A 21303-nucleotide genomic window follows, 5' to 3' on the forward strand; every position below is an offset into this window, starting at 1 on the left:
AACATGCAAATTACGAAAAATAGCATTCCATATTTCAATTGAAATTTAAGAAGAAAGGCTTTGGAAAAAGCCAAAATGGACAAAATTGCTTTTATTTATTTTTGGATTTCAAGAAATCTTATATATTTGCATGTCTTTGATTTGAAAGTTGAGAGGTTTTTCTGTCTTTTTGAAAAAGTTTTGGCTTTTTCCAAAAGTGAAATTTTTTTTTATTTTATTTAAACCTAAATTTACTTTATAATTTATATTATTTATATAAGAAACGGACAAAGGCGCACAGTGGTAGGTATACAACAGAACTGAACTCACCAATGCATGTTAACTTTATCAATGCGTACAGTGTACCATTGTTTGTTTGAAACTTTGAACGACGAAACTGCACAAATATTTGCCGATCGATTTCCTTGGAATGAACGTGCCCTCCTCACCAAGAAACAATTGGCACCCATTTAACTGAAACTAAAATTAGATGAAAGAAAAAAAGGACAATTTATTTTGTTGTGTTCATCCTTTCAAGTTTCAACAAATAGAAAAATACAAGACTCTCTCTCAGTAACCGAGAAGAAGCATACACGTCACACGGCTGCTACATAGTCTATCTCTCTATCTCTCTCTCTCTATATATATACACCCACCACATAACAATACCAAACATAACAGAGCAAGAAACAGAGAAGCCAAGGCACACAGAGAGAGTCAACAGAGATGGAGAAAATTGAGCACACAACGGTAAGAACAAACGGCATAAACATGCACATAGCGTCAATCGGTACAGGCCCAGTTGTGCTCTTCCTACATGGATTCCCGGAGCTCTGGTACTCATGGCGCCACCAGCTTCTTTCTCTCTCATCCTTGGGCTACCGTTGCATAGCCCCCGACCTCCGAGGGTTCGGTGACACCGACGCACCACCTTCCCCTGCCTCCTACTCGGCCCTGCACATAGTTGGTGACCTCATTGGCCTCCTTGACCATCTGGGTATTGACCAAGTCTTCTTGGTCGGCCATGACTGGGGCGCCGTCATTGCCTGGTGGTTCTGCTTGTTCAGGCCTGACCGGGTGAAGGCCTTGGTCAACATGAGTGTGGCCTTCAGTCCCAGGAACCCAAAGAGAAAGCCTGTCGATGGTTTCAGGGCCTTGTTTGGTGATGATTACTATATTTGCAGGTTCCAGGTAAATCACATTCTTTCAATTTTTTAATTTCCTTTTCGATCTGATTCAAAAGTTTCAATCTTTTTGTGATTCAGTATATGATATGTATTGGGTCAGATTCCAATTGCCTTTTTTTGGCTCCCCTTCGCTGAATTATTCTACAACAACAACTTCTCTTCTTTTTTGCTTTGCTTCTTTTCTTTTCCATGTTCGCATTTCATTTATGAATTGATTTATTTTTTGTGGAGATTGCTTAATCTGAATATTCCCCAGGATGGTATAACGTTTATCATATGCATGCGGATTATTTTTATCTATATATTTGGTGTCAACTGTTGAATTTATTATACTGACATTGGGTGTATGTGCCTGTTAAATTCGTTCTCATTAATGATGTATTCAGTCTGCGCAACCACCTCCTTTTAGGCTACTATTACAACTGCACAACCCACACCCCTTCCTTGTGCGCAACCCACACCCTTTCCTTGTGCACAAATTTTACTTCTCAGAGATCCGTCCTTCAAAACCAGACTTGGGTAATTTGACCAGCGGTTTGCCACTTTGTTAGATCCGTCCTTCATATATTCATGTTATGGACTACTTGCAATTATGAAAATTCGTCGGCTGAATACCGTTTGAGATTAATGAATTTAAGCCACAGTTTGAGCTTAATGAGAATTTTTATACCTGCTCATTGTTTAGGACTTCTTGGTGATTTTGTTGAGGCATAGCTCTTGTTACTCAAATCCTTATGTAACTCTCATAACGAAAATATATACATGCATCAAATCCTTTTGTTGAGGAATGCTGTGCTGTAGGAACCTGGGGAGATCGAAAAAGAATTTGCTGGTTTTGATGCTGCATCAATAATGAAAAAGTTTCTTACTGGTCGTAGTCCAAAACCTCCATGCCTACCTAAAGAACTAGGATTAAGAGCTTGGAAAACTCCAGAAACCTTGCCCCCTTGGCTGTTAGAAGAGGACGTTAATTATTTTGCCAGCAAATTCAGCAAGACGGGGTTTGTTGGTGGATTGAACTATTATCGAGCTTTGAACTTGTAAGTACCTACCCCTTTCCCTTTGAATTGGTTATCATATGTTGAATACATTGTCTTTCTTAGATTGTAAAGGTAATTTCTCGACAGAAATTTTGAGTTAGAGATCAGAAATCAGATGACATTTAAGTAGCTTGAAGCAAAATTGTTTGTATTGAAATGGGTTGGATGCATATTCCAATTAAGTATTTTCTTCTTGGTTGCAGAACCTGGGAGCTTACAGGACCATGGACAGGGCTACAGATCAAAGTACCGGTCAAGTTTATTGTGGGCGACCTGGACATCACCTATCATATCCCAGGCATGAAGGAGTATATACATAATGGAGGCTTCAAAAGAGATGTGCCATTTTTGCAAGAGGTGGTTGTGATTGAAGATGGAGCTCACTTTATTAACCAAGAAAAGCCCCACGAAATCAGTCAGCACGTATATGACTTCATCCATAAGTTCTGATTTTTGTTAGCCCACTATGTTTGTTTCGCAGTTGCTACTTCAATAAGTTTGGCTACAGAACCGTATAATGACGTCTAAAGTGACATTATCGAACCTCGCTTTGGTGTTGAATCTAGTTTTAGATTTTCGTCCTTAAGGTTTGCTTATGTAATAATAAGATGCAGAGCTTGTTCTATCTTCTGGATCATCGTGATTATGCTGCAAGCCTCATTTTGTGTTATGTAATAATTCTATGAACAAGTCATGTAACAATTCTAGTAATAAGTCAAAAGCGAGGCTTATTTATTAGCCCTTACAAATTACAATATAAGAGTGGTTCAACTTTACCATCAGCAATTCATTAATTTTGGAAGAGCCATTGATTTCATTTTCAGAAATCAAAATGAAGATGAGCTAAATCAAAATATTTGTTTGCTGCTCCATGCATGAAGATGAGGGAGGCCGAGAAAAGTAATAATATCAAACCAAAATCGAATTAAACAAAATCTTCAACATCTACCATACATTTCTGCAAGTATCCATTAATCCTTCAAAAATTTAAATATCTTCCTCTCAAAAGCTAAAATAGTCATAGGGAACCATGGAAATATTGATGATGATAAGCTATTGATAACATAATAGGTCCAACAATAACGCAAAGTGAGAAAAACACAACTGAAAATAGGGAGATGACTCGTTTTGCAACTCTTAAACACGGAAACCCTTGCTGTTCCTTTTGCCTCTAGCCTTCTCAAATTTCCTACCCTTTGATCGTACATAGGGTTTGGTGTGACTGTGAGGCACACCAGGAGCAGGTCCAAAGTGCTTCACAGCTTCACGAGCATTCTTTGGTCCTCTGAGAAGAACCTGCAGAAAGAATCGTTGTTTATTTATCAGCATAATCCTTTTATTCAAAAAAATTCTTGTGAACACAGAGGGATGAATAGAAGAAGATACTAATCTTAGAATGCACCAAAACAGATTATCAGATTTCAAAACCGTAACTACCTATACCAGATGGCTCAAAATTCTCCTCACTACTTTTTGCACCTAAAAAGACACTACACCTCCAATTTTCATGACAGCTTCCATTAATCTTCACCAACATATTACGCTTCTGCTATGAAATAGTCCTCTACATGGTGTTGCGAATAGTTCCAAGATTCTCCTCTCACAATGAAACAGTCCATTTCATAATGACTACTAAGCTAAATTACAGTAGACAATTTGCCATGGAACTTTACTCTCCAACCCAAATACTTATTTTCTGTCATCATATCATATCCCGATAACTTACACCACCCAATAGCACCCATATCTGTGAACCTAGTGTCACATATTAACTACAAGTTTGAAACAATACCCTTGGTTTGGTTTGATTCTGGCACGATCATGATTTTAAATTACATATTGTGAAAAGACTATATAAGATCATGTTACTTTTCTATGAGATTTTACTCTTAGTCAAGTGAAGTGCACGCATGAAGGCAAAATATCATAATTGAACTATCAAATCCAACAAAACCCAAAAACCACAATCTTGCAGGTCATTCGGATAACTAAATATACAAATAAATATGAAAAAACAAGTAAACTGGCAGCAGACATACCGTGTTCTGGCCAAGAGGGGCCCTGAGAGCCAGCTGGTCAAAAGTCAAGCACTCTCCACCAGCCTTCTCAATCCGAGCTCTGGCGGTTTCAGTGAACCTCAGAGCGGTCACTTTCAGAGCAGGTACTTCATAAACTCGAATGTCGTCTGTCACAGTCCCGACGACCACAGCGATCTTACCATCCTTCCCGTTCATGTAACGAATCAATCTGGAAAGGGAGAGAGGGGCCTTGTTCACCTTACTCATGAACAGCCTCTTCAAAATCACCGCACTGAACTTACTCCCAGTCCTCCTTACAAGAAACCGATACAGCTGAAACCCAGATCCAAAAACAAATCAATACCCAAAAAAGCTTCACAAAACAAAGAGAAAATAGATATACAAATATTCAGATTCAAAGGGAGGACCTTCACGAGGAGCTTGAGGTAGATATCATCGGACTTGGGCGCTGTGCGCTTTGTCTTCTTGCTCTTTCCACCGGCGACCAAATCGATACCCTGCGAGTATAAACATGAAGAGGAACACAGTTACAGAGCATGTCGGGGAAAATGGAGATGTGGGTCTTAGGGTTTGAAGGGAGATTACCATTGCGGCTCCTTGTTGCTCTTGAGGCAGAGAAGGGGTCTAGGGTTTTATTAGCTGGGAAAGTCGAACTTGCGTAGCTCTCGAGTTGTTATATAAATGGGGCTTTTTCTATGAAAGGTTTTTGGGCTTCTTGACCCAGAAAAAAATAGGACCTCTGGCCTCGTGTGCTTTGTAAAGGTTCTTCAAGCCCAAAAGCCCAGTCTATAGAAGGGGTAATTTGCTCTGCACCCTAAAATTTGATTCCTACACCCATATTTTATTTTTTAAGTGCGAAGTAACCTAGTCGGCATGAAATAGTCTAATTTACCTTGATATGTTTCATTCGAAAATATTATATTCGTAGGTGATGGTTGATATGCAAACTGTGAAACTTTATTTGGTGCAAAATAAATTGTCTCTCTTCCAACTTCCGCAACGAAAAACCTACCTCCAAACTCAAAAACTAATGGAAATTAGACACCTATGATTTCATTGTCATGTTTGTATCTGTTAAAGATTAATGAATCTTATACTTAGTCTCAAATTTCAAATTCGTAAAACATATGTTGTCTTCTAGATGTATTTACTATTCACCCGCAACATGTAACGCTAAACACTCTAATAAAACAAGTACATAAGTTACGATGACAAAAAATATGGCAATACAAAAGATATTAATATAACTTTTGTTTGTATACAAATAGTATCTGAGAAAGGGAATGAAGCAAAAGACATCGGGGTGCAAAAGTAGACTATTAGACTTCTAGCTTGTTAGGTGCAACAATAGTTTAGGACATCGCTTGGAGTTATCGGGATGAAATTAGGAACGGACCATAAGCATGACTAACTTGGGCTACAACTCAGGTGGCTTTTTTTTTCCAGCCCAAAAAAAAATTATAGCCCAACCAATTGAATAACCTACCATCCCAAGGAATCCTTTGCACTGCACGTGGAGAATAAACAGAGAAGAGGAAAGCTGCACATCTCTACACATAAGGGAAAAAATAGAGAAAAGAAAGAAAAAAAAATGCACAGCCCTTGGAAAAAAGAAAAAGAAAAAAAAAAGTAGAAGAAATTGTTTATGACTATTTCTTAGAGTTGTCGACTTTGTCACCAAACTCATATAGATAATGAATGGATAATGAATTATTTTAATTTTATGAAAACTCGAAGAGTGCAACTTATATAGTGTTATGAGGAGTAAGACTTATTATCCCCCTTAATTAGGTGTATTATTATTTTTGTTATCAATGAAATTACATCGTACTATCGAGTTTTCTATATACTTAGTATGTTTATATATGTAAAGTAAATTTCGCCTAGTCAAGTTTGAAAATTCTAAATCCGTCCTTAAATCCTGAGTCCATCCCTAAACCCTAAATTCTGAGTCCGTATGAAATCAATGATAAAGGGTTTCTAAAGTGATGTAAATGGTCATGCCAAAATACCATAATTTATGTTTGTTCTCATCTAAAAGTCGTTTTGTTTCGCACTTTTTTTATGTGTAAAAAATTTATTTGATCAGTCAACAATTTTTTTTTTCATTGTTCTAACGTGTTTGACTGCAAATGGAAAGGAAAGTCGTTCGAAAAGACGATTTAAAAGAAGGAAAAAATAAAAAAAATAAAAATATCTCACCAAAAAAAAAGAAGGTAAAAAAACAAAACTAATTGAAACAAGATTTCGGTTGTTTTCTCAATCATATTCATATTTTGTTCCACCGCGGCGGCGCCAAGTGGCCTCTACTCTACAATATCTTTTTCTTTTCTGGTCTGAGGATGTCCTCTGTTTCTTTATCCTTATTTTTTATGAACTTTGCATGGTATTTATATAATTCAGCAACCAGAGAACTCTGCCGATCCAACCTAATCCAACCCAGCCAACCCAACTCCGTAATATATATATCGACATCCTATACATCATACCAAGCTCGCATGTGGGGCAGTTTCCTATTCCTTAGCTGGCATAACTTCTACGTTTAAGCTGTGGATTATCTCTTCTGCAATGCAATTATCGATTTATTGATTCGTAACAGTATATTAAAATACTTAAGTTCATGAATCATCCAAACTATAAGTTATTTGCAAAATACTTTCGAACGGGTCAATACATCATCATAATGAAAACTAGACGTATATAAGTATCGAATTTATCATAAATATTTTACTTCAAACAAAAGTGGTGATAAATAATACAATACACTGCTAATTATGATTCATACTTAATGTATAACATAAAGAATTGGTAATTGAATTCCGTTTATTTGACAAAAATAAATACAGGGTTGATTAAAATCTGTTGTTGTCCTACCGTGTTACCAACTCTGTCGTCAGAGATTCAGACACCCCTCCGTCAGAATCGCCGTTGAATTTTATCATCATCCCTCTCAATTACCAAACTACCCCACCGTATTCTTCGTATATCCCTAACATTTTCCCTCGTTCCGAGTGGCTTTTCAGTCAAACAGCAAAACTTCCCTCAAATGTCCAAGTAACTACTCCTCTCTCCCCCTCTCTCCCTAAATCCCCTCCGCGCTCTATTCCCCCACAAGGACACGATGCAATCCACAAAATCTCGGCGGAAAGTGGCTCCGTCCGCCGCGGAAAGCGCAGACTCGGCTGAAAAACTCGACCAACTGCTCCTCTCCTCGGCCATCTGCAACGGCGAGGATGTGGGCCCATTTGTCCGCAAGGTCTTCACTTCCGGCAAGCCCGATACGTTGCTCCAGCACCTCCGCCACTTCTCTCGATCCAAGGAGTCTGAAATCGAGGAGGTATGCAAGGCCCACTATCAAGACTTCATCCTTGCCGTCGATGACCTCCGATCCCTCCTCTCCGACGTCGATTCCCTCAAGTCTTCTCTCTACGATTCCAACACCAAGCTTCAGTCGGTCGGCCTCCCTCTTCTCTCCTCCCTCGACGCATTCGTCGAAGCCCGAAACGTTTCCCGGAACGTCAACCTCGCGCTCGAATCGGTTCGAAACTGTATTCGTTTGATGGAGCTTTGTTCCCGATCCAATTACCATCTCTCCAGCAGCAACTTCTACATGGCGCTCAAGTGCGTCGACACCATCGAGTCCGAGTTCCTAGACAAAACGCCGTCGTCTACGCTCAAGCGGATGCTGGAGAAGAAGATTCCAGAGATTCGGTGGCATATCGAACGGAAGGTCAGCAAGGAGTTCGGCGATTGGCTAGTGGAGATCCGCGTGGTGAGTCGGAACCTTGGTCAGTTGGCGATCGGTCAAGCTTCCTCGGCGAGGCAACGAGAGGAGGATCTGAGAATCAAGCAACGCCAAGCTGAGGAGCAGAGCCGCCTCAGCCTCAGAGACTGCGTCTACGCTTTGGAAGAAGAAGACGAAGATGGACTCGGCGGTGGGGTTGGAGATGATATTAACGGTGGAAGTGGATTTCCGGGGGTTGATTTGACTCCCTTGTACAGAGCCTATCATATTCACCAGACTCTAGGGCTTGAAGACCGGTTCAAGCAGTATTACTTCGAGAATCGAAAGCTTCAGCTCACTTCTGACTTTCAGGTATCTTCCATGACTCCGTTTCTTGAATCTCATCAAACTTTCTTTGCGCAAATAGCCGGATTTTTTATTGTTGAGGATCGGATTGTGAGGACCGGTGGCGGTTTGATATCGAAATTGGAGGTTGAGAATTTGTGGGAAACTGCTGTTAGTAAAATGTGTTCCGTTTTGGAGGATCAGTTTTCTAGGATGCAAACGGCCAACCACTTGTTGTTGATTAAGGACTATGTGAGCTTGTTAGGTGTGACTTTGCGTAGGTATGGATATCTGGTTGACCCCTTGCTTGATGTTCTGAGCAAGCATAGGGATAAGTACCATGAGCTGTTGTTGTCAGATTGTCGTAAACAAATTGCTGAGGCACTTTCTGCTGATAAGTTTGATCAGATGTTGATGAAGAAAGAGTATGAATATTCCATGAATGTTCTTTCGTTTCAGATACAGACCTCTGATATCATACCGGCTTTTCCTTATGTTGCACCATTTAGTTCTACGGTGCCTGATTGTTGCCGCATTGTACGGTCTTTTATTGAGGATTCTGTGAGTTTCATGTCGTATGGTGGGCAGCTTGATTTCTTTGAGGTCGTTAAGAAGTATTTGGATCGATTGTTAAGTGAAGCTTTGGATGGGGCTCTTTTGAAGCTAATCAATATGTCTATCCATGGGGTCTCCCAGGCAATGCAAGTAGCGGCTAATATGGCAGTCATGGAGCGAGCTTGTGATTTCTTCTTTCGACATGCTGCTCAGCTTTCTGGCATTCCCTTGAGAATGGTGGAGAGGGGGCGGAGGCATTTTCCGCTTTGCAAAGCCCGTGATGCAGCAGAAGAGATACTCTCCGGGTTGCTTAAACAAAAAGTGGATGGGTTCATGACGTTGATTGAGAATGTGAACTGGATGGCCGATGAGCCTCTGCCGAATGGGAATGAATATGTGAATGAGGTGGTCATATATTTGGAAACCCTGGTTTCCACTGCTCAGCAGATATTGCCTCCTCATGTCCTTAAACGAGTTTTGCAGGATGTCCTTTCTCACATATCAGAGAAAATAGTTGGGGCTTTACTTGGGGACGCAGTTAAGAGGTTTACTGTACATGCAATTATGAGCATTGATGTGGATGTTCGGCTGTTGGAATCTTTTGCAGATAATCAAGCTCCTTTACTCTCAGATGAGGAAGCAAATCAGTTGAAAACAGCACTTGCTGAGTTGAGGCAATTAATTAATTTACTCTTAAGCAATCATCCAGAGAATTTTCTTAATCCGGTAATCAGGGAGAGGAGTTACAATACCTTGGACTACAGAAAAGTAGTGGCTATTTCAGAAAAATTGAGGGATCCTTCTGAGCGGCTATTTGGAACTTTTGGGAGCCGGGGAGGCAGGCAGAACCCAAAGAAGAAATCTCTAGATGCATTGATAAAAAGACTCAAGGATGTGAATTGATTTGTTTACGTAGCTGTATGTATGATCCTTCCCCTTTTCCCCTCCCCTACAATACCCTTGTTGATTGTGATTGGAATTATTTCATAGTTTTTTCGTTGCTAACTTTGTTATTTGCCAATGCCAATTGTTGTTTCTCAATGTATCATGGGATATGCAAAGATTCTTCTGTATGTATCAGGCTTTTAGTTACTCATTGGTTATTGTATTGATGAATTTTTTTCCAGTCGTTGAAGAATTTGCATTATATCTTTGAAATTCTCCCGCTGGTTGAGTACATAAGTAAAATGCATGCAACCTCACTAAAGCTTGTCTTGAAAGAGAATGCGAATTTATGAGACATGTCAAACTTATTGTTTTGACCGAGGGCTAGCTGGTTTTCTAATCATGACTCTCTCTAGGCTTGTATTTATCTTACTCCCAGTACCACCTGCTATAGGTGGTGTTGTTCTAATATTTACCCTCTTTTGTGCATTAGATGTAAGCCTCATAAGGCTGGGACCTGATGTTTGGTTTGTGCTTGTATAGATTTAAAAAAAATCTTATATCGGTGTAGGATGGACTCCCTCAGCTCACCTTAAATTCAGAGAAAGTCATTACAATCTATATAGCGTTGTGACTTCGCTTCTGATAGATTATGTTTATTCTTAACTGTTTATATTTTAGATGAATTTTAATTGGAGGGAGAGGGCTTTGGTAATTTTATTGAATCTATCTTATGGCAAGATTTTCTTCCTGCTACATATTATTTGCAGATGGCATAACATCAATGGATGGGTGTTTTGAGGGGTTAGGAGATCCAGCAAGGGTGAAGACTTTTGTCTCAAGAAAAATTATAATTGGCTGCCTGGTATGTTTGTAAGTTTCATGTGCTGCTTTTTTATCTTCTTGTTCTTATCAAATAGGTGGTTATTTACACTAGCTGACAGGTTCATGACTGCGAGGTGCCTATACTGCTCTTTAAAATTCTTTATGGTTTCTGCTTACCGTCACTTAGAAATAGTTTTGATACTCTGCACTAGAAATAGTTCTTATAATTGTGCTTTCTTCTACGCTTGCATTTGCTTTAGTATATTGTTTACAATTTTGTTGTCGTCACCATTTGGCATTCTATTTTAAAATGGCAAAACTGAGAAACGATGTCGATGATGATGTTATTTTCTTTATCATAGAGCTGGGTATCAATTTTTTTTTAAAGTTTGTTGTTGTAAAGAAAGATCAATTGCCAACTTTGCTCAAGTTTTAGTGTGATTCATACCGCCCCTTGTCGGCTGGACCTGGTGGTAGATTCAATAACACACAGAAGAGGAATGATTGATGAGATATACATGAACGATGAGCTGTTTGATTGATTGATTGGTATTCAAAATAACTGGGCCGCTTCTATCACAACAGCCTCGGACGCCCAAAGACAGCCTATTTCTAGTTTCTGCAGTCCAATTGCCAATCCAATCTCTTCTCGAACAGCTTGCTATTTGGCCCATCCCCACTAGATTAGATTTTCGTGTTGAATTGAATCCATTTTTACAACTTCACGGGCGATTTTTTATTTAACCTTGTCCTTTTCCAATGCATAAATTGACTGTTTCACAAACGTTATGTGTGAGGCGTCACCAATCACCATCTGCTGACAACCTTGCATGCGTCTGCAGCACAGAGACACCTTGGTTTCAACTTTCAAGCTTTGATAAGTGACCCTTCAAATTCTTCACCTCTTTGTTAAAACTATGAATGAAACCCAATTCCCAATTGTCATCTGCAACATCAATCAAGATAATCCCAACCAAACCCCCACGCTACGTGGCACCACGTAGGCTTCAAAAATAGCGCAGTACAAACAAAAGATAAAACGGCATTCAAACGATTCTATTGTATTAATTGGAAATGTGACAAAACTGTCACCTTCATTGTGATTGCGTGATATGTGCAAAGCATTGAGCCAGTCATCCACCACAACTGATGAACTTCCCCAATCCATAAATACACATGTCCTCTCCTCTGTTTGCCAGCCTCACTCACTCTCCGCCTAATCAAACACGCCCACAAAGCTTCTTCAAGACTGGGAATTCATGGCTTCCTTCTCTGAGTCTCATAAAAGAAAGCCCACATCTCCGTTAATGGTGTTTCCCTTTGCACTTCTCCTGATCATTCTCTCATCCTCTGCCTATACCGACGACACGCTATCAGCATACGAGATGCTTCAATTATATGACTTCCCAATCGGCCTTCTTCCCAAAGGAGTAACAGGCTACGAGCTAGACAGGGACACCGGCAATTTCAAGGCGTATTTCAACGGAACCTGCAGCTTCTCCATTGAAAACTCGTATCAGCTCAGGTACAGATCCACCATAACTGGTGTTTTGTCCAAAGACAGGCTCAAAAATTTGAAGGGCGTGAGTGTGAAGGTGCTCTTCTTCTGGATCGACATAGTGGAAGTGGTTCGAAATGGCGATGAGCTACAATTCTCCGTGGGGATTGCTTCAGCCGACTTTTCAATCGACAACTTTGAGGAAAGCCCACAGTGTGGCTGTGGATTTGCTTGTCAACAGTTGGTGAGTAGCGCCGTGCCATCACATTCGGTGAGAGCACTTATGAAGTCTAACTAACTATATGCAGAAGTGAGTTAGGCTAGTTGCCGAGTACAGTAAGCCCATCGCGTGCACCACCTAAGTTCTGAGTCCCCATCCCCCTTAGATTAAAAGGGGGCTTTGCAAATAGAGCATTAGAGCTAGCCCTCTCTATATAAGATCTGCTTTGTTGTGTGCAATTTATATATGTATTATGTAGGCACAAACGAATCAAATGGAATATTCTTTGTTTTGTCTCTCAAATTTCTCTATATATATGTTCCAACTTCCATCTACCGTTTAGAGCCTGCATAACCAAACAGTCAAAACTTCATCAACAATGTCTCCAAAGGAAACACTGCTCTGGCTATCTCTCTTCCTTCTGGTCTCCTTCCCAATCCCATCTGCATCTGTCAACGACGAGCTGACAGTTTACGAAGTCCTGGAAGAGTATGACTTCCCAGTTGGCATTCTTCCCAAAGGCGCATTGGGCTATGAACTAGACAACTCCACAGGTAAGTTCTCAGTCTACTTGAATGGCACTTGTTCCTTTTCCATTGACTCCTATAAGTTGAAGTACAAGTCCACCATAACCGGTGTGATTAAGGATGACAAGATCTCGAGCTTGAGTGGCATCGAAGTGAAGGTGCTCTTTTTTTGGCTGAGCATCGTCAAGGTGATTCGTGACGACGATAAGCTCGAGTTCTCTGTGGGCATCGCCTCCGCGGACTTTCCAGTCGGCAATTTCGTTGAGAGCCCAACCTGTGGTTGCGGTTTTGATTGTGTTAATGGGAAGGGAAGGAAGATTAAGATCAATAATTTAGTGTCCTCGGCTTAATTAAGTTAGTTTTCAATTTTTCATTGCCTAAATGCAGTTTAGACATGGCATTATGTTAGTATCCAACGTTCATTACTATATGATCTGAGAATAAATGTACAATACCATTGTAATATATGACGGATTTTCATAATTTGCATGAGTTTGTACCACTCACAACTTCACAAGCAAGCAAATAGTGGTTGCTCCTGTTCCATAACTATAAGCTTGGCATGTAAGGATTTACTAATGGTACTCATTTGCCATCCATACAGGTTTGACTGGTTGTTGAGCTTTTTATTGCATATTCCTCCCAAGCATGTGGACATAAAGGAGGGATAGTGTCGGTACGTCTTGTTATTAGCATGTTATCGCCGCATAAATCACCTCCTTAACAGTGGGATAGTGTCGATATGTCTAAAACATCAACAATGGACTCCCTAACGTCTTGCACCTAGAAAAACCATATTTGAGAAAGAGGTAAATGAAAAAGGAAAAATAAAAAAAGAAGAAGGGGTAGTTATCAACGTGCAGAAAAAGGTGGTTGGGTAATTAAAAACAAAAAGGGCCTCAAGATGTACAGTGTTGGGCTGTTGTAATGTTTACTGCCCATCCAACTACAATTCTATTTCTGTTCATTCGACTTTCCATTCCTACCTAACCCGCTGTAGAGATCCACACAGACGATCAAAAGGCTTGACTTTTTAAAGTAATATGTGTCACCGTCAGTGGGAAATTACTATTCCCCCCTTCCTTTTTTTGGAGGAGAGCCTCCAAATGTGAACCTGGCTTTCTTATTACAGCGAAGTCACCACGTCCTTCGCCAAGCCAACAGCGCGTGACTAACCTAAAAGAATACAAACTCCTCCATACGTCGCCGTTTTTGGAGAACTATTCTTATCGTATTCGGACTGTATACGTCGTCTCCACCGCTGTCAGTCAAAGCCAAACCGACTCTCCACCAACAACAATTCCCGGAAAAATACTAAAAGCGACAAAAAACTTGGGGAGAGAGAAGCGAGAGAAAATCCGAAAGCCAAAACCATGTCGTCTCTCGCAGCCATTCTCGCCCTCTTCGTCATCCTATCCCCTTTCGCTACGTCATCAACGGCCGCCGCCGGCGACGATGACTCACGGTCGGCGTACGATATCATCCAAGACTTCGACTTCCCGATGGGTCTGCTCCCGAAGGGCGTCACTGGTTACGAACTGGACCGAAGCAACGGTCAATTCCGAGCTTATTTGAACGGTTCCTGCAGTTTCGCATTGGAAGGGTCGTACCAGCTCAAGTATAAGTCCACCATCAGTGGCTCTATCTCCAAGAACAAGCTCTCTGGGCTCACTGGGGTTAGCGTCAAGGTCTTGTTCTTGTGGCTCAACATCGTCGAGGTCACTCGGAGCGGCGACGATCTTGAATTCTCTGTGGGGATCGCTTCTGCTGCGTTTCCGATTGACAACTTTTACGAGTGCCCACAGTGCGGGTGTGGATTGGATTGCGTCAATGGGCAAGTAAGGAAAATTAAAATGAACCCTCTTGTTTCTTCAATTTGAAAAGAAATTGGGTTTGTAGGGCGATGTTTTTATGGATTTGGAGTGATGGTTAGTGTCTGTTTACACTTTAATTTCTTAAAGATGCTAAATTTTATGGTTTTCAATAATTCTTGTTGTTGTGTTTGTTACATGTTTTGTTATGGAAAATGAATCAAGATATTGATTGTGATTCTGAGGAGTAATTTTGTCATGGGGAGGAATAAATGAGAGATCAATTTAATGTGTATGTTCAATTGAAGCATGTGACAAAAAAAAACGCAGTTATGTTACATAAGTTTAGTGTATAATTGCATTGTACTGTTAAGCATATAGGGGTTATGGCATTGCAAAGAGTTGAAGCGTGTATTTTGATTGATAGGGGTCTGTGGAATGTAGTTTTGGTCAAAACAATTAAAACACCACTTGCTTTTGATTTTCTGGTCTGTTAGTAAGTTTTATACTTTCTTATCACTCAGATCCAGGAGGCAAGTTTTTAAGTAACCTGATTTGCTTGTGTGCTCATAGAGTTTATATGCTATAGGTAATTTTTATTTGTTTTTGCTATTGATGTATTCTGTACGGATAGCTTGGGAATTGTTGAGGTAGGTTTTCTAGATGGATAGCTTGGAAATGATTGAGTTAGGTGCTGATGAACAAATCGTGTCAAATAGTACTCTGCTTGAGAGCGTGAGGGTTCAGATAAGGTTTAGGGTTTTAGGTTACAGACATAGAGTTTGTGAAAGTTGATAAGCATATTAGAATGTGCTCTTATTTTCATGCTCATTTGGGTTTAGAGAGTCGTCTTTCTCTGAAAAGATGTTTGGAAAACTAATGTGCCAGTGAAAAGCATATTACAGTGTGTATTTTCATGCTCTTTTGGGCTTAGAGATGTCTTCTTTGGAGTTTAGGTAGTCAGCGGCTCATGGTAATATTTTTGATCTACCTCAAGTTTGTATTGATCGTGCAACTGTGCAAATAGAAATTGAAGGATCTTCAGGGCTGTTGAATTGAATATGCCTTAGAGATTGTTATTTGCAGTTATGTTTGTGCTGAACTCAGTGGCATAGCTGACAATATGCTGGATAGCTTTCATTTGAAAAGCTTAAGGAAGTTCTTATTTTGGTTTTGAAGAACAGGGATTTCTGATTCAACATAGTAGCAAATATCTTGCAGTTGGTTGTCTAAAGTAGTTTTTGTATTTACTTGCCTCGTACACAGAACTAATCCTTATCCTCTCGTATCAATATTAGCTGAGCGTTTGTTAGCTGAAGGTATGTGAAACTTTTATGAAGGAAATGTCCCTTGACACATGGGTAGATTAATGTAGACCCGGAGGAACTTTGCACTACGTTATAGTTAGATTACGAGGGTTAAACAAAGGAAGTGGGAGAAATATTGGCAATCTATGTGGCAGTGGCATGAGGTTGAAGTCAGTGACAGACTGACAGTGGCCTGTAGTAATTACAAATGGGGGAGAATAAGAATCCTTGCTGCATTTGTAAGGTTGAGTTTATTTACAAGGTAGAAGTTTTAGTTATCAAATAATTTTATCCCCTATTGAAATGCTGAGAGATGAAAGGAGGAGAAAAGAAGAACTCTGAAAACTTGTAAAAGTTTTACTCATTAGATGATGGAACAACAATTGATTAACATTCACCTGGAAGTGACTCAGATATGTGGATTCGTGGTATGTAAGCTGTGTTGGAGAAAGCTTTGCCCCCTATGACCCGCTTGACAACCGTTGCTGCCTATGTATGGTTGGCCTGACAACCGTTGTTGCCTTTCCTGCTCTATACTCTTGTCAACTTGGAATGAATCCATATAGTATGGGGTTTTTTTATACTCTACTTTCTGTGTGAAATAGCTAGAGCCTTGAAAAACAAAGTAGTCCCGTAGCCTGCCCCCGAAAATTGTTCCTTCTCAGGTCTCTTTGCTTCTGCTCGACGAATATGCGTAATTTTTAGAACGGAGAGCATATCATGTGATGAACAAGGAGCAGAAAGTCGAGATATGGAAATTATAGTGAATCAATAGCCTTTTTGTTCTTTTAAGTTAGAATGTCCAGTGTCCTTCTAGTTTGAGTAGTAGTGGGGTGGCATTGGCAAACATCACACTCCCTCCCTCTCCCATCCCACCATTCTGTTTTCTTCAATAGAATCATAAAAGATGGTGGGATAATACGATCCCTGTGACTTGAGAAACAATTAGATGCTTGTGAAATACAACACAATGATTGTTTTCCCATGCAAATGCAATTATGCAATGCAGCAGCTCTTCAAGTGTGGATGACGTTGCCTTGGCGTTTCTTCTTCATTTGTACATAGCAAGCAACCCATAACAATCAAATTAAAAAGAAGTCGGGTCAACCCAGTAAATGAATCAGCACGTCACTGCCCATGTTGATGCTTCTTTCTTCTTCTTTATTGCTTGGCTTTGGCTTTAGGGTTTGGCTCTTGAGAGTTGAAACAAGTGGACAACTTGTACTCGTCATCGCCACAAGAGACAAGACAAACATTAAACAAAGCAGAGACCTAGACAATTCACCGCATCTATCTGGCAACATAATAATATCAGTTTTCAAATTTGGCCCTACCCTACCCATAAAATGTTATAATATCTTCCTTGGAATTGGCAAACAAGGGTGAACCAGAACCAGAACCAGACAAACAAATTGATTCGCTATATTTGCGCCTGATTAGATTAGCTTGAGACCTAATTAACCAACACGCTAATAATTCATTCCCATTATCCCCAATTGTTTATTTATCTATCCCTGTCGTCGACCATATGCTAATGAATACTCAAACTCATTTATTGATCAGTGGCAATCTCCCTTTGCATCAAACCATTTGCATCAAACCATTTTCTTAATTTTATAATTGGATCTTAAAGCCAACTTCCTGGGCCATTCAATTACACTGCACCGTAACATATATATTTTTTTTGGTCAAGCGAAACTCTATTCATTAATAATGGAAACATTACAAAAAGAGGAAAACTCAATCCAAATGCAGCCCAACACCAACAAATAAAGCACCTAAAGATATAAAAGCAGATAAACCAATAAAGCTCATAAAACATTAAACAAAGAAACCTAGATCTAAAACATGAACACATGGCAACCGGAAACGATGCCACTTAATTTCAGTTTTCTTGGATGGTGCTAATTTATTGATAAGGCAATCATTACAAATATTATTATTAGAGTCTAAATGACTTTAAATTAATGTAATTCTAATTATTATTAGAGTCTAAATTATCTAATCTATCGAGAAGGAAACTTAATTTTAAGTAATTGACTCACTACTTTAACCAACTGACCTCACTTACTTCTACACTAAAACCTACTATTATTTAACTTTGAGATTTCTATTACGTGCACGCATCAATTAATTTCGAGCCAAATACTATTCTTCCTCATTTGTTGGTTACCAGCTCTATCAATGGCCCCGATTTTCTGGGCGAGTTCGAAGTTTGACCCTCCCCCATCCCCCATCCCCCATAATTGATGAATTGTTGTCGTTGAATCAAATCCCACATCTTACTCAGAGACGAACATAATTATAGAGGTTCACACAATTAAATGCTCAAGCAAAGCATGAAACTTCGGATAAACATCCAACAATGAAAAGACGTGCATCATTATCAATCCATAGAATTTCCTAAATAATACACGTTCAAAATTGTATATTTCTTTACCAAAAGAGAAACCATTCTGACAAAATTAGCGACTAAATCCCCCAAAATGAATTCAACGAATTAAAATCATTTTATTACAAAAATTAATCAATAGGCTACATGCTTATATTATATAGTCCCTAAGGCAGAGGACAGAGGAACCAGCTATCCCGGCGAAGCCCGAACTCCGAAGAATTCAAACCCAAACACGCCGACAGCCCATTCCTCGTACAATTTTCCCCTTTTCTTGTTTCGGAAAAGGATACAAGAATTTTTCTTTTCTTCTTAGTGCTTCTTCAACAGCGCCGCACGTAGCTCGGCTGCGTCGATCTCCTCGGCGCCATTCTCGGGTCCGTAAAACCCGGTTTTCGGGTTGGGGACCCACGATACCTTTGAAGCGGACCTCACCTTGTCATCCCCGGAATTCTTCACCACGTTCACGCTTCTAGGACTAGTAGCACCTCCTCCTCTAACCACGCTCGACGCAACTCCTTGAGAACCCGCCGCATATCCACGTCTGCAGTTTTCCAAATAAAAACATCATTAATGATATTATTATTAATATCATATTATAAGTATATAACGTGCGCCGAAAGTGTTCTGCTTTGCAAATTAAAACGAAAGTAAAGGGTGTTTAATTATCCCTCAATTAAATTTATATTTTTTATTAACTGAAAACAAGGATCTCGTGCACAGAGAGAGAGAGAGAGAGAGAGAGTTGTCGGAGATTTGTAAGTACCTGGTGATTGTGCTAGAGAATCCATCGGCGACGAGAGCAGAGAGAAGCTTAGCGTTGGAGAAAGAACGAGCCATTGTTCTTGTTATGGAAACTTAGAGAAAGATTTCTAAACACCGCTGCAGAAAGCTTAGCACAAAACCGTCACTTCCCACAGCAGCCAAAGAAAGTAAATCTCTTTTCTTTATGACTCTTTCTCTCTCTTGTGGAAATTAAGCCTCTCTTGAATTGCGAAGATGGGTTCCAGAGAGAGCAGGCGAGGCCTTTATATAGGGGAGAGAGTAAGAGACGCGTGCGAAGAAAACAAAAGCAAGGGCTGTGAAACGGAGCCTCGTCAGAGTGGGTTTCTCGAAGGACCTGTAGTTTGTTGCCACGTGGGGTGAATGCAAAGAGCCGTTTCCGATTGTTTTTAGGAGCTGGTGGGGACGTGATCCAACGGTCGAGAGGGAATGCGATTGAGTGGATGGAGGACTTTTCTTTAAGTGACCCGAGTCTGAGTCAACGTCAAGGGAGGAAAGGTCGGCGTGAGTGCGGTATCTAGAATGTTTGGGATATTAGCCGTTGGATCTTTGGAATGAAATCTGAGACGTACACGTGGGGAGAGAAAGAAAGGGGGAAGTGGTGGCGGAGTTTCTGAGTTGTGTTCTGGAAGGTTAGGCAATTTGGCCTCGTGAAAAAGAAAAAAAGCCAAGAGGGTCCACGAGAGAGAAGCTAATAGCCAAGTCAATGGTCTTAATAGGCTTGCTTGTGAGGGTCACGAGTCATGAGTCGTGCTGACGAAGGAAAGCCACTGATCCAGAGTGGTGTAATTTGTAATCGAGGTATGTAATGTATCTATCATTTTCTTTTTGGCCAACAGCTGTCCACAGAACAGAAGAGAACATAACGCACCCTCCTCCACCCCACAAAATAGCACATTAATGAAAATGAAAATGAAAATAATTGAGACTCTTCTCTGTCTCTGGTTTTATTTTTATTTGTCTCCTTCATGTCGTTTAATTTACAGCTATATATAATATATAGAGTGCAGCGTTTAGGTATTTGTGTTATGATTGAGTGGCAACCGACTTCGAAGACGTGTGGGTTCCAGTGGTATTTGGAGTTCAATTGCTTTTTAAAAAAAATAATATTTCTATAAAAAAGAGTGATAATATATTAATTACATAATACGAATGTTAAGACTCGAATATAAAATCTTGCTTGAGAGAGGCTCGTTCGGTAACGTTTTTAGATAATGTTTTCTTATAATATTTTCATAGAATGAAAATAAGAAAATAAATTTGCATTTCAAGAAATGAAAATGTTTCTGGTAAATTAATTAGAAAACATCTTTTGAAAACAAAAACAATAAAAATATGTCTGATAATACAATTTGAAATAATAATATGTGAGTTATTTTTATGAAAACGTTTATCATGAGAATGAAAACAATTTTATTTTATTTTTCTATGTTCTACTAGTACACATGAACTTGTTTTTATTTTATGAAAACATTCTCAGTATTTTTTGTTTTTGGGCCACCGAACGTGTTTTTACCTCATTTTTGTTCTCTGAAAATAAAAACAATCCCTTAAAACGTTACCAAACGGGCCCTAATTACTCTAAATTACTCACTAGTGGGTCATTTTGTTTGGAGGAGTTCAATTATTGATGTTGGTGTTTTTTGGAGGCACTTCACTTGAATCAATGGATCAAGAACGTATTAGTTTAAGTCAATATCAACTGACCCAACCCAACTTAATTTGGATGCGGATGCCGGATGTTGATGTTACAAGAATAATCTAAGCCATCATTCTCTTGTTTGTTAAAAATATATATAACACCAAATCCTTAAAATATCTATATATTTTAGATATCTTTCTTGTTATTTGTTGAGTCATGTCACCTCGTGTTCTGCTTGCTTTCCTGTGAATGCTCTAGTAATAATGCATGCGTAGAATGCGACAATCAGTCAGTCGCTATAACTTTACACGTCGCAGCCAGCCGGCCAGCTAAGCCAGCCTATGCTCTCCTCAAGCGGATGGATGCATGAATCTCTGCGCGCCACCCTATAAATTTTTATTCATTGTATAAGATTATGAGGAACAGTATCAGTGGTATGCTTAGGCAAATAGTGGTGTTCTAAGCGTGTAAAAATTTCTCTGTCCACACCCTTTTAACACTATTTCACGGCAACAGCGGCAGAAGACTCGGGGTTGAGAGGCCA

General features: G+C 39.7%; 7 protein-coding genes across 12 annotated transcripts; 5 read left to right on the forward strand and 2 right to left on the reverse strand.

Moving 5' to 3' along the window:
• The first annotated feature begins 632 nt into the window (after positions 1–632).
• Positions 633–2982, forward strand: LOC103333983 (alpha/beta-Hydrolases superfamily protein). The gene is made up of 3 exons (XM_008236895.3): positions 633–1170; positions 1968–2206; positions 2410–2982. The coding sequence occupies exons 1-3, from the start codon at positions 706–708 to the stop codon at positions 2654–2656; spliced, it is 951 nt and encodes a 316-aa protein (XP_008235117.1). The 5' UTR covers positions 633–705; the 3' UTR covers positions 2657–2982.
• Positions 2983–3105: 123 nt separating this feature from the next.
• Positions 3106–4961, reverse strand: LOC103333982 (large ribosomal subunit protein eL18y). Its single transcript, XM_008236894.2, has 4 exons — positions 4831–4961; positions 4653–4742; positions 4246–4557; positions 3106–3502 (listed from the first exon to the last, which is right to left on the reverse strand). The coding sequence occupies exons 1-4, from the start codon at positions 4831–4833 to the stop codon at positions 3344–3346; spliced, it is 564 nt and encodes a 187-aa protein (XP_008235116.1). The 5' UTR covers positions 4834–4961; the 3' UTR covers positions 3106–3343.
• A 2170-nt stretch (positions 4962–7131) lies between these two features.
• SEC15B (exocyst complex component sec15B) lies at positions 7132–14811 on the forward strand. 6 transcript variants are annotated; one of them, XR_016127746.1, is made up of 3 exons: positions 7132–9791; positions 10525–10619; positions 13429–14811. XR_016127746.1 is itself a non-coding variant. In XM_089053974.1 (2 exons), exon 1 carries the CDS (start codon positions 7367–7369, stop codon positions 9770–9772), a length of 2406 nt encoding a protein of 801 aa, XP_088910100.1. In that variant the 5' UTR covers positions 7132–7366; the 3' UTR covers positions 9773–9791; positions 10525–10966. The 6 variants fall into 6 exon arrangements, 2 of the variants coding, with proteins under 2 accessions (XP_088910100.1, XP_008235114.1); XR_016127748.1 differs by having other exon boundaries at positions 7132–9787; XR_016127745.1 differs by lacking the exon at positions 13429–14811 and adding an exon at positions 11422–12600.
• LOC103333978 (uncharacterized protein At5g01610-like) lies at positions 11839–12600 on the forward strand. Its single transcript, XM_008236889.3, has one exon. The coding sequence runs from the start codon at positions 11839–11841 to the stop codon at positions 12373–12375; it is 537 nt and encodes a 178-aa protein (XP_008235111.2). The 3' UTR covers positions 12376–12600.
• LOC103333980 (uncharacterized protein At5g01610-like) lies at positions 12677–13307 on the forward strand. Its single transcript, XM_008236890.2, has one exon. It carries the CDS (start codon positions 12677–12679, stop codon positions 13172–13174), a length of 498 nt encoding a protein of 165 aa, XP_008235112.2. The 3' UTR covers positions 13175–13307.
• LOC103333977 (uncharacterized protein At5g01610-like) lies at positions 14005–14873 on the forward strand. Its single transcript, XM_008236888.3, has one exon. It carries the CDS (start codon positions 14198–14200, stop codon positions 14702–14704), a length of 507 nt encoding a protein of 168 aa, XP_008235110.1. The 5' UTR covers positions 14005–14197; the 3' UTR covers positions 14705–14873.
• A 3560-nt stretch (positions 14874–18433) lies between these two features.
• On the reverse strand, positions 18434–19341 carry SAG21 (senescence-associated gene 21). Its single transcript, XM_008236887.3, has 2 exons — positions 19101–19341; positions 18434–18878 (listed from the first exon to the last, which is right to left on the reverse strand). The coding sequence occupies exons 1-2, from the start codon at positions 19172–19174 to the stop codon at positions 18647–18649; spliced, it is 306 nt and encodes a 101-aa protein (XP_008235109.2). The 5' UTR covers positions 19175–19341; the 3' UTR covers positions 18434–18646.
• Positions 19342–21303: the final 1962 nt, after the last annotated feature.

The sequence above is a fragment of the Prunus mume genome, linkage group LG6 (assembly GCF_029339155.1).
Source record: "Prunus mume cultivar Tortuosa linkage group LG6, ASM2933915v1, whole genome shotgun sequence".
Lineage (NCBI taxonomy): Eukaryota > Viridiplantae > Streptophyta > Magnoliopsida > Rosales > Rosaceae > Prunus > Prunus mume.

Coding starts and splice junctions, on each gene's coding strand:
- LOC103333978 (XM_008236889.3), top strand. CDS start 11,839: ATGGCTTCCTTCTCTGAGTCTCATAAAAGAAAGCCCACATCTCCGTTA.
- SEC15B (XM_089053974.1), top strand. CDS start 7,367: ATGCAATCCACAAAATCTCGGCGGAAAGTGGCTCCGTCCGCCGCGGAA.
- LOC103333983 (XM_008236895.3), top strand. CDS start 706: ATGGAGAAAATTGAGCACACAACGGTAAGAACAAACGGCATAAACATG. Junction 1,171..1,967: donor ACTATATTTGCAGGTTCCAG/GTAAATCACATT, acceptor GCTGTGCTGTAG/GAACCTGGGGAGATCGAAAA. Junction 2,207..2,409: donor TATTATCGAGCTTTGAACTT/GTAAGTACCTAC, acceptor TCTTGGTTGCAG/AACCTGGGAGCTTACAGGAC.
- SAG21 (XM_008236887.3), bottom strand. CDS start 19,174: ATGGCTCGTTCTTTCTCCAACGCTAAGCTTCTCTCTGCTCTCGTCGCC. Junction 18,879..19,100: donor TTCTCTAGCACAATCACCAG/GTACTTACAAAT, acceptor GGAAAACTGCAG/ACGTGGATATGCGGCGGGTT.
- LOC103333980 (XM_008236890.2), top strand. CDS start 12,677: ATGTCTCCAAAGGAAACACTGCTCTGGCTATCTCTCTTCCTTCTGGTC.
- LOC103333982 (XM_008236894.2), bottom strand. Junction 4,558..4,652: donor ACCTCAAGCTCCTCGTGAAG/GTCCTCCCTTTG, acceptor TCTGGGTTTCAG/CTGTATCGGTTTCTTGTAAG. Junction 3,503..4,245: donor CCCCTCTTGGCCAGAACACG/GTATGTCTGCTG, acceptor TTCTTTCTGCAG/GTTCTTCTCAGAGGACCAAA.
- LOC103333977 (XM_008236888.3), top strand. CDS start 14,198: ATGTCGTCTCTCGCAGCCATTCTCGCCCTCTTCGTCATCCTATCCCCT.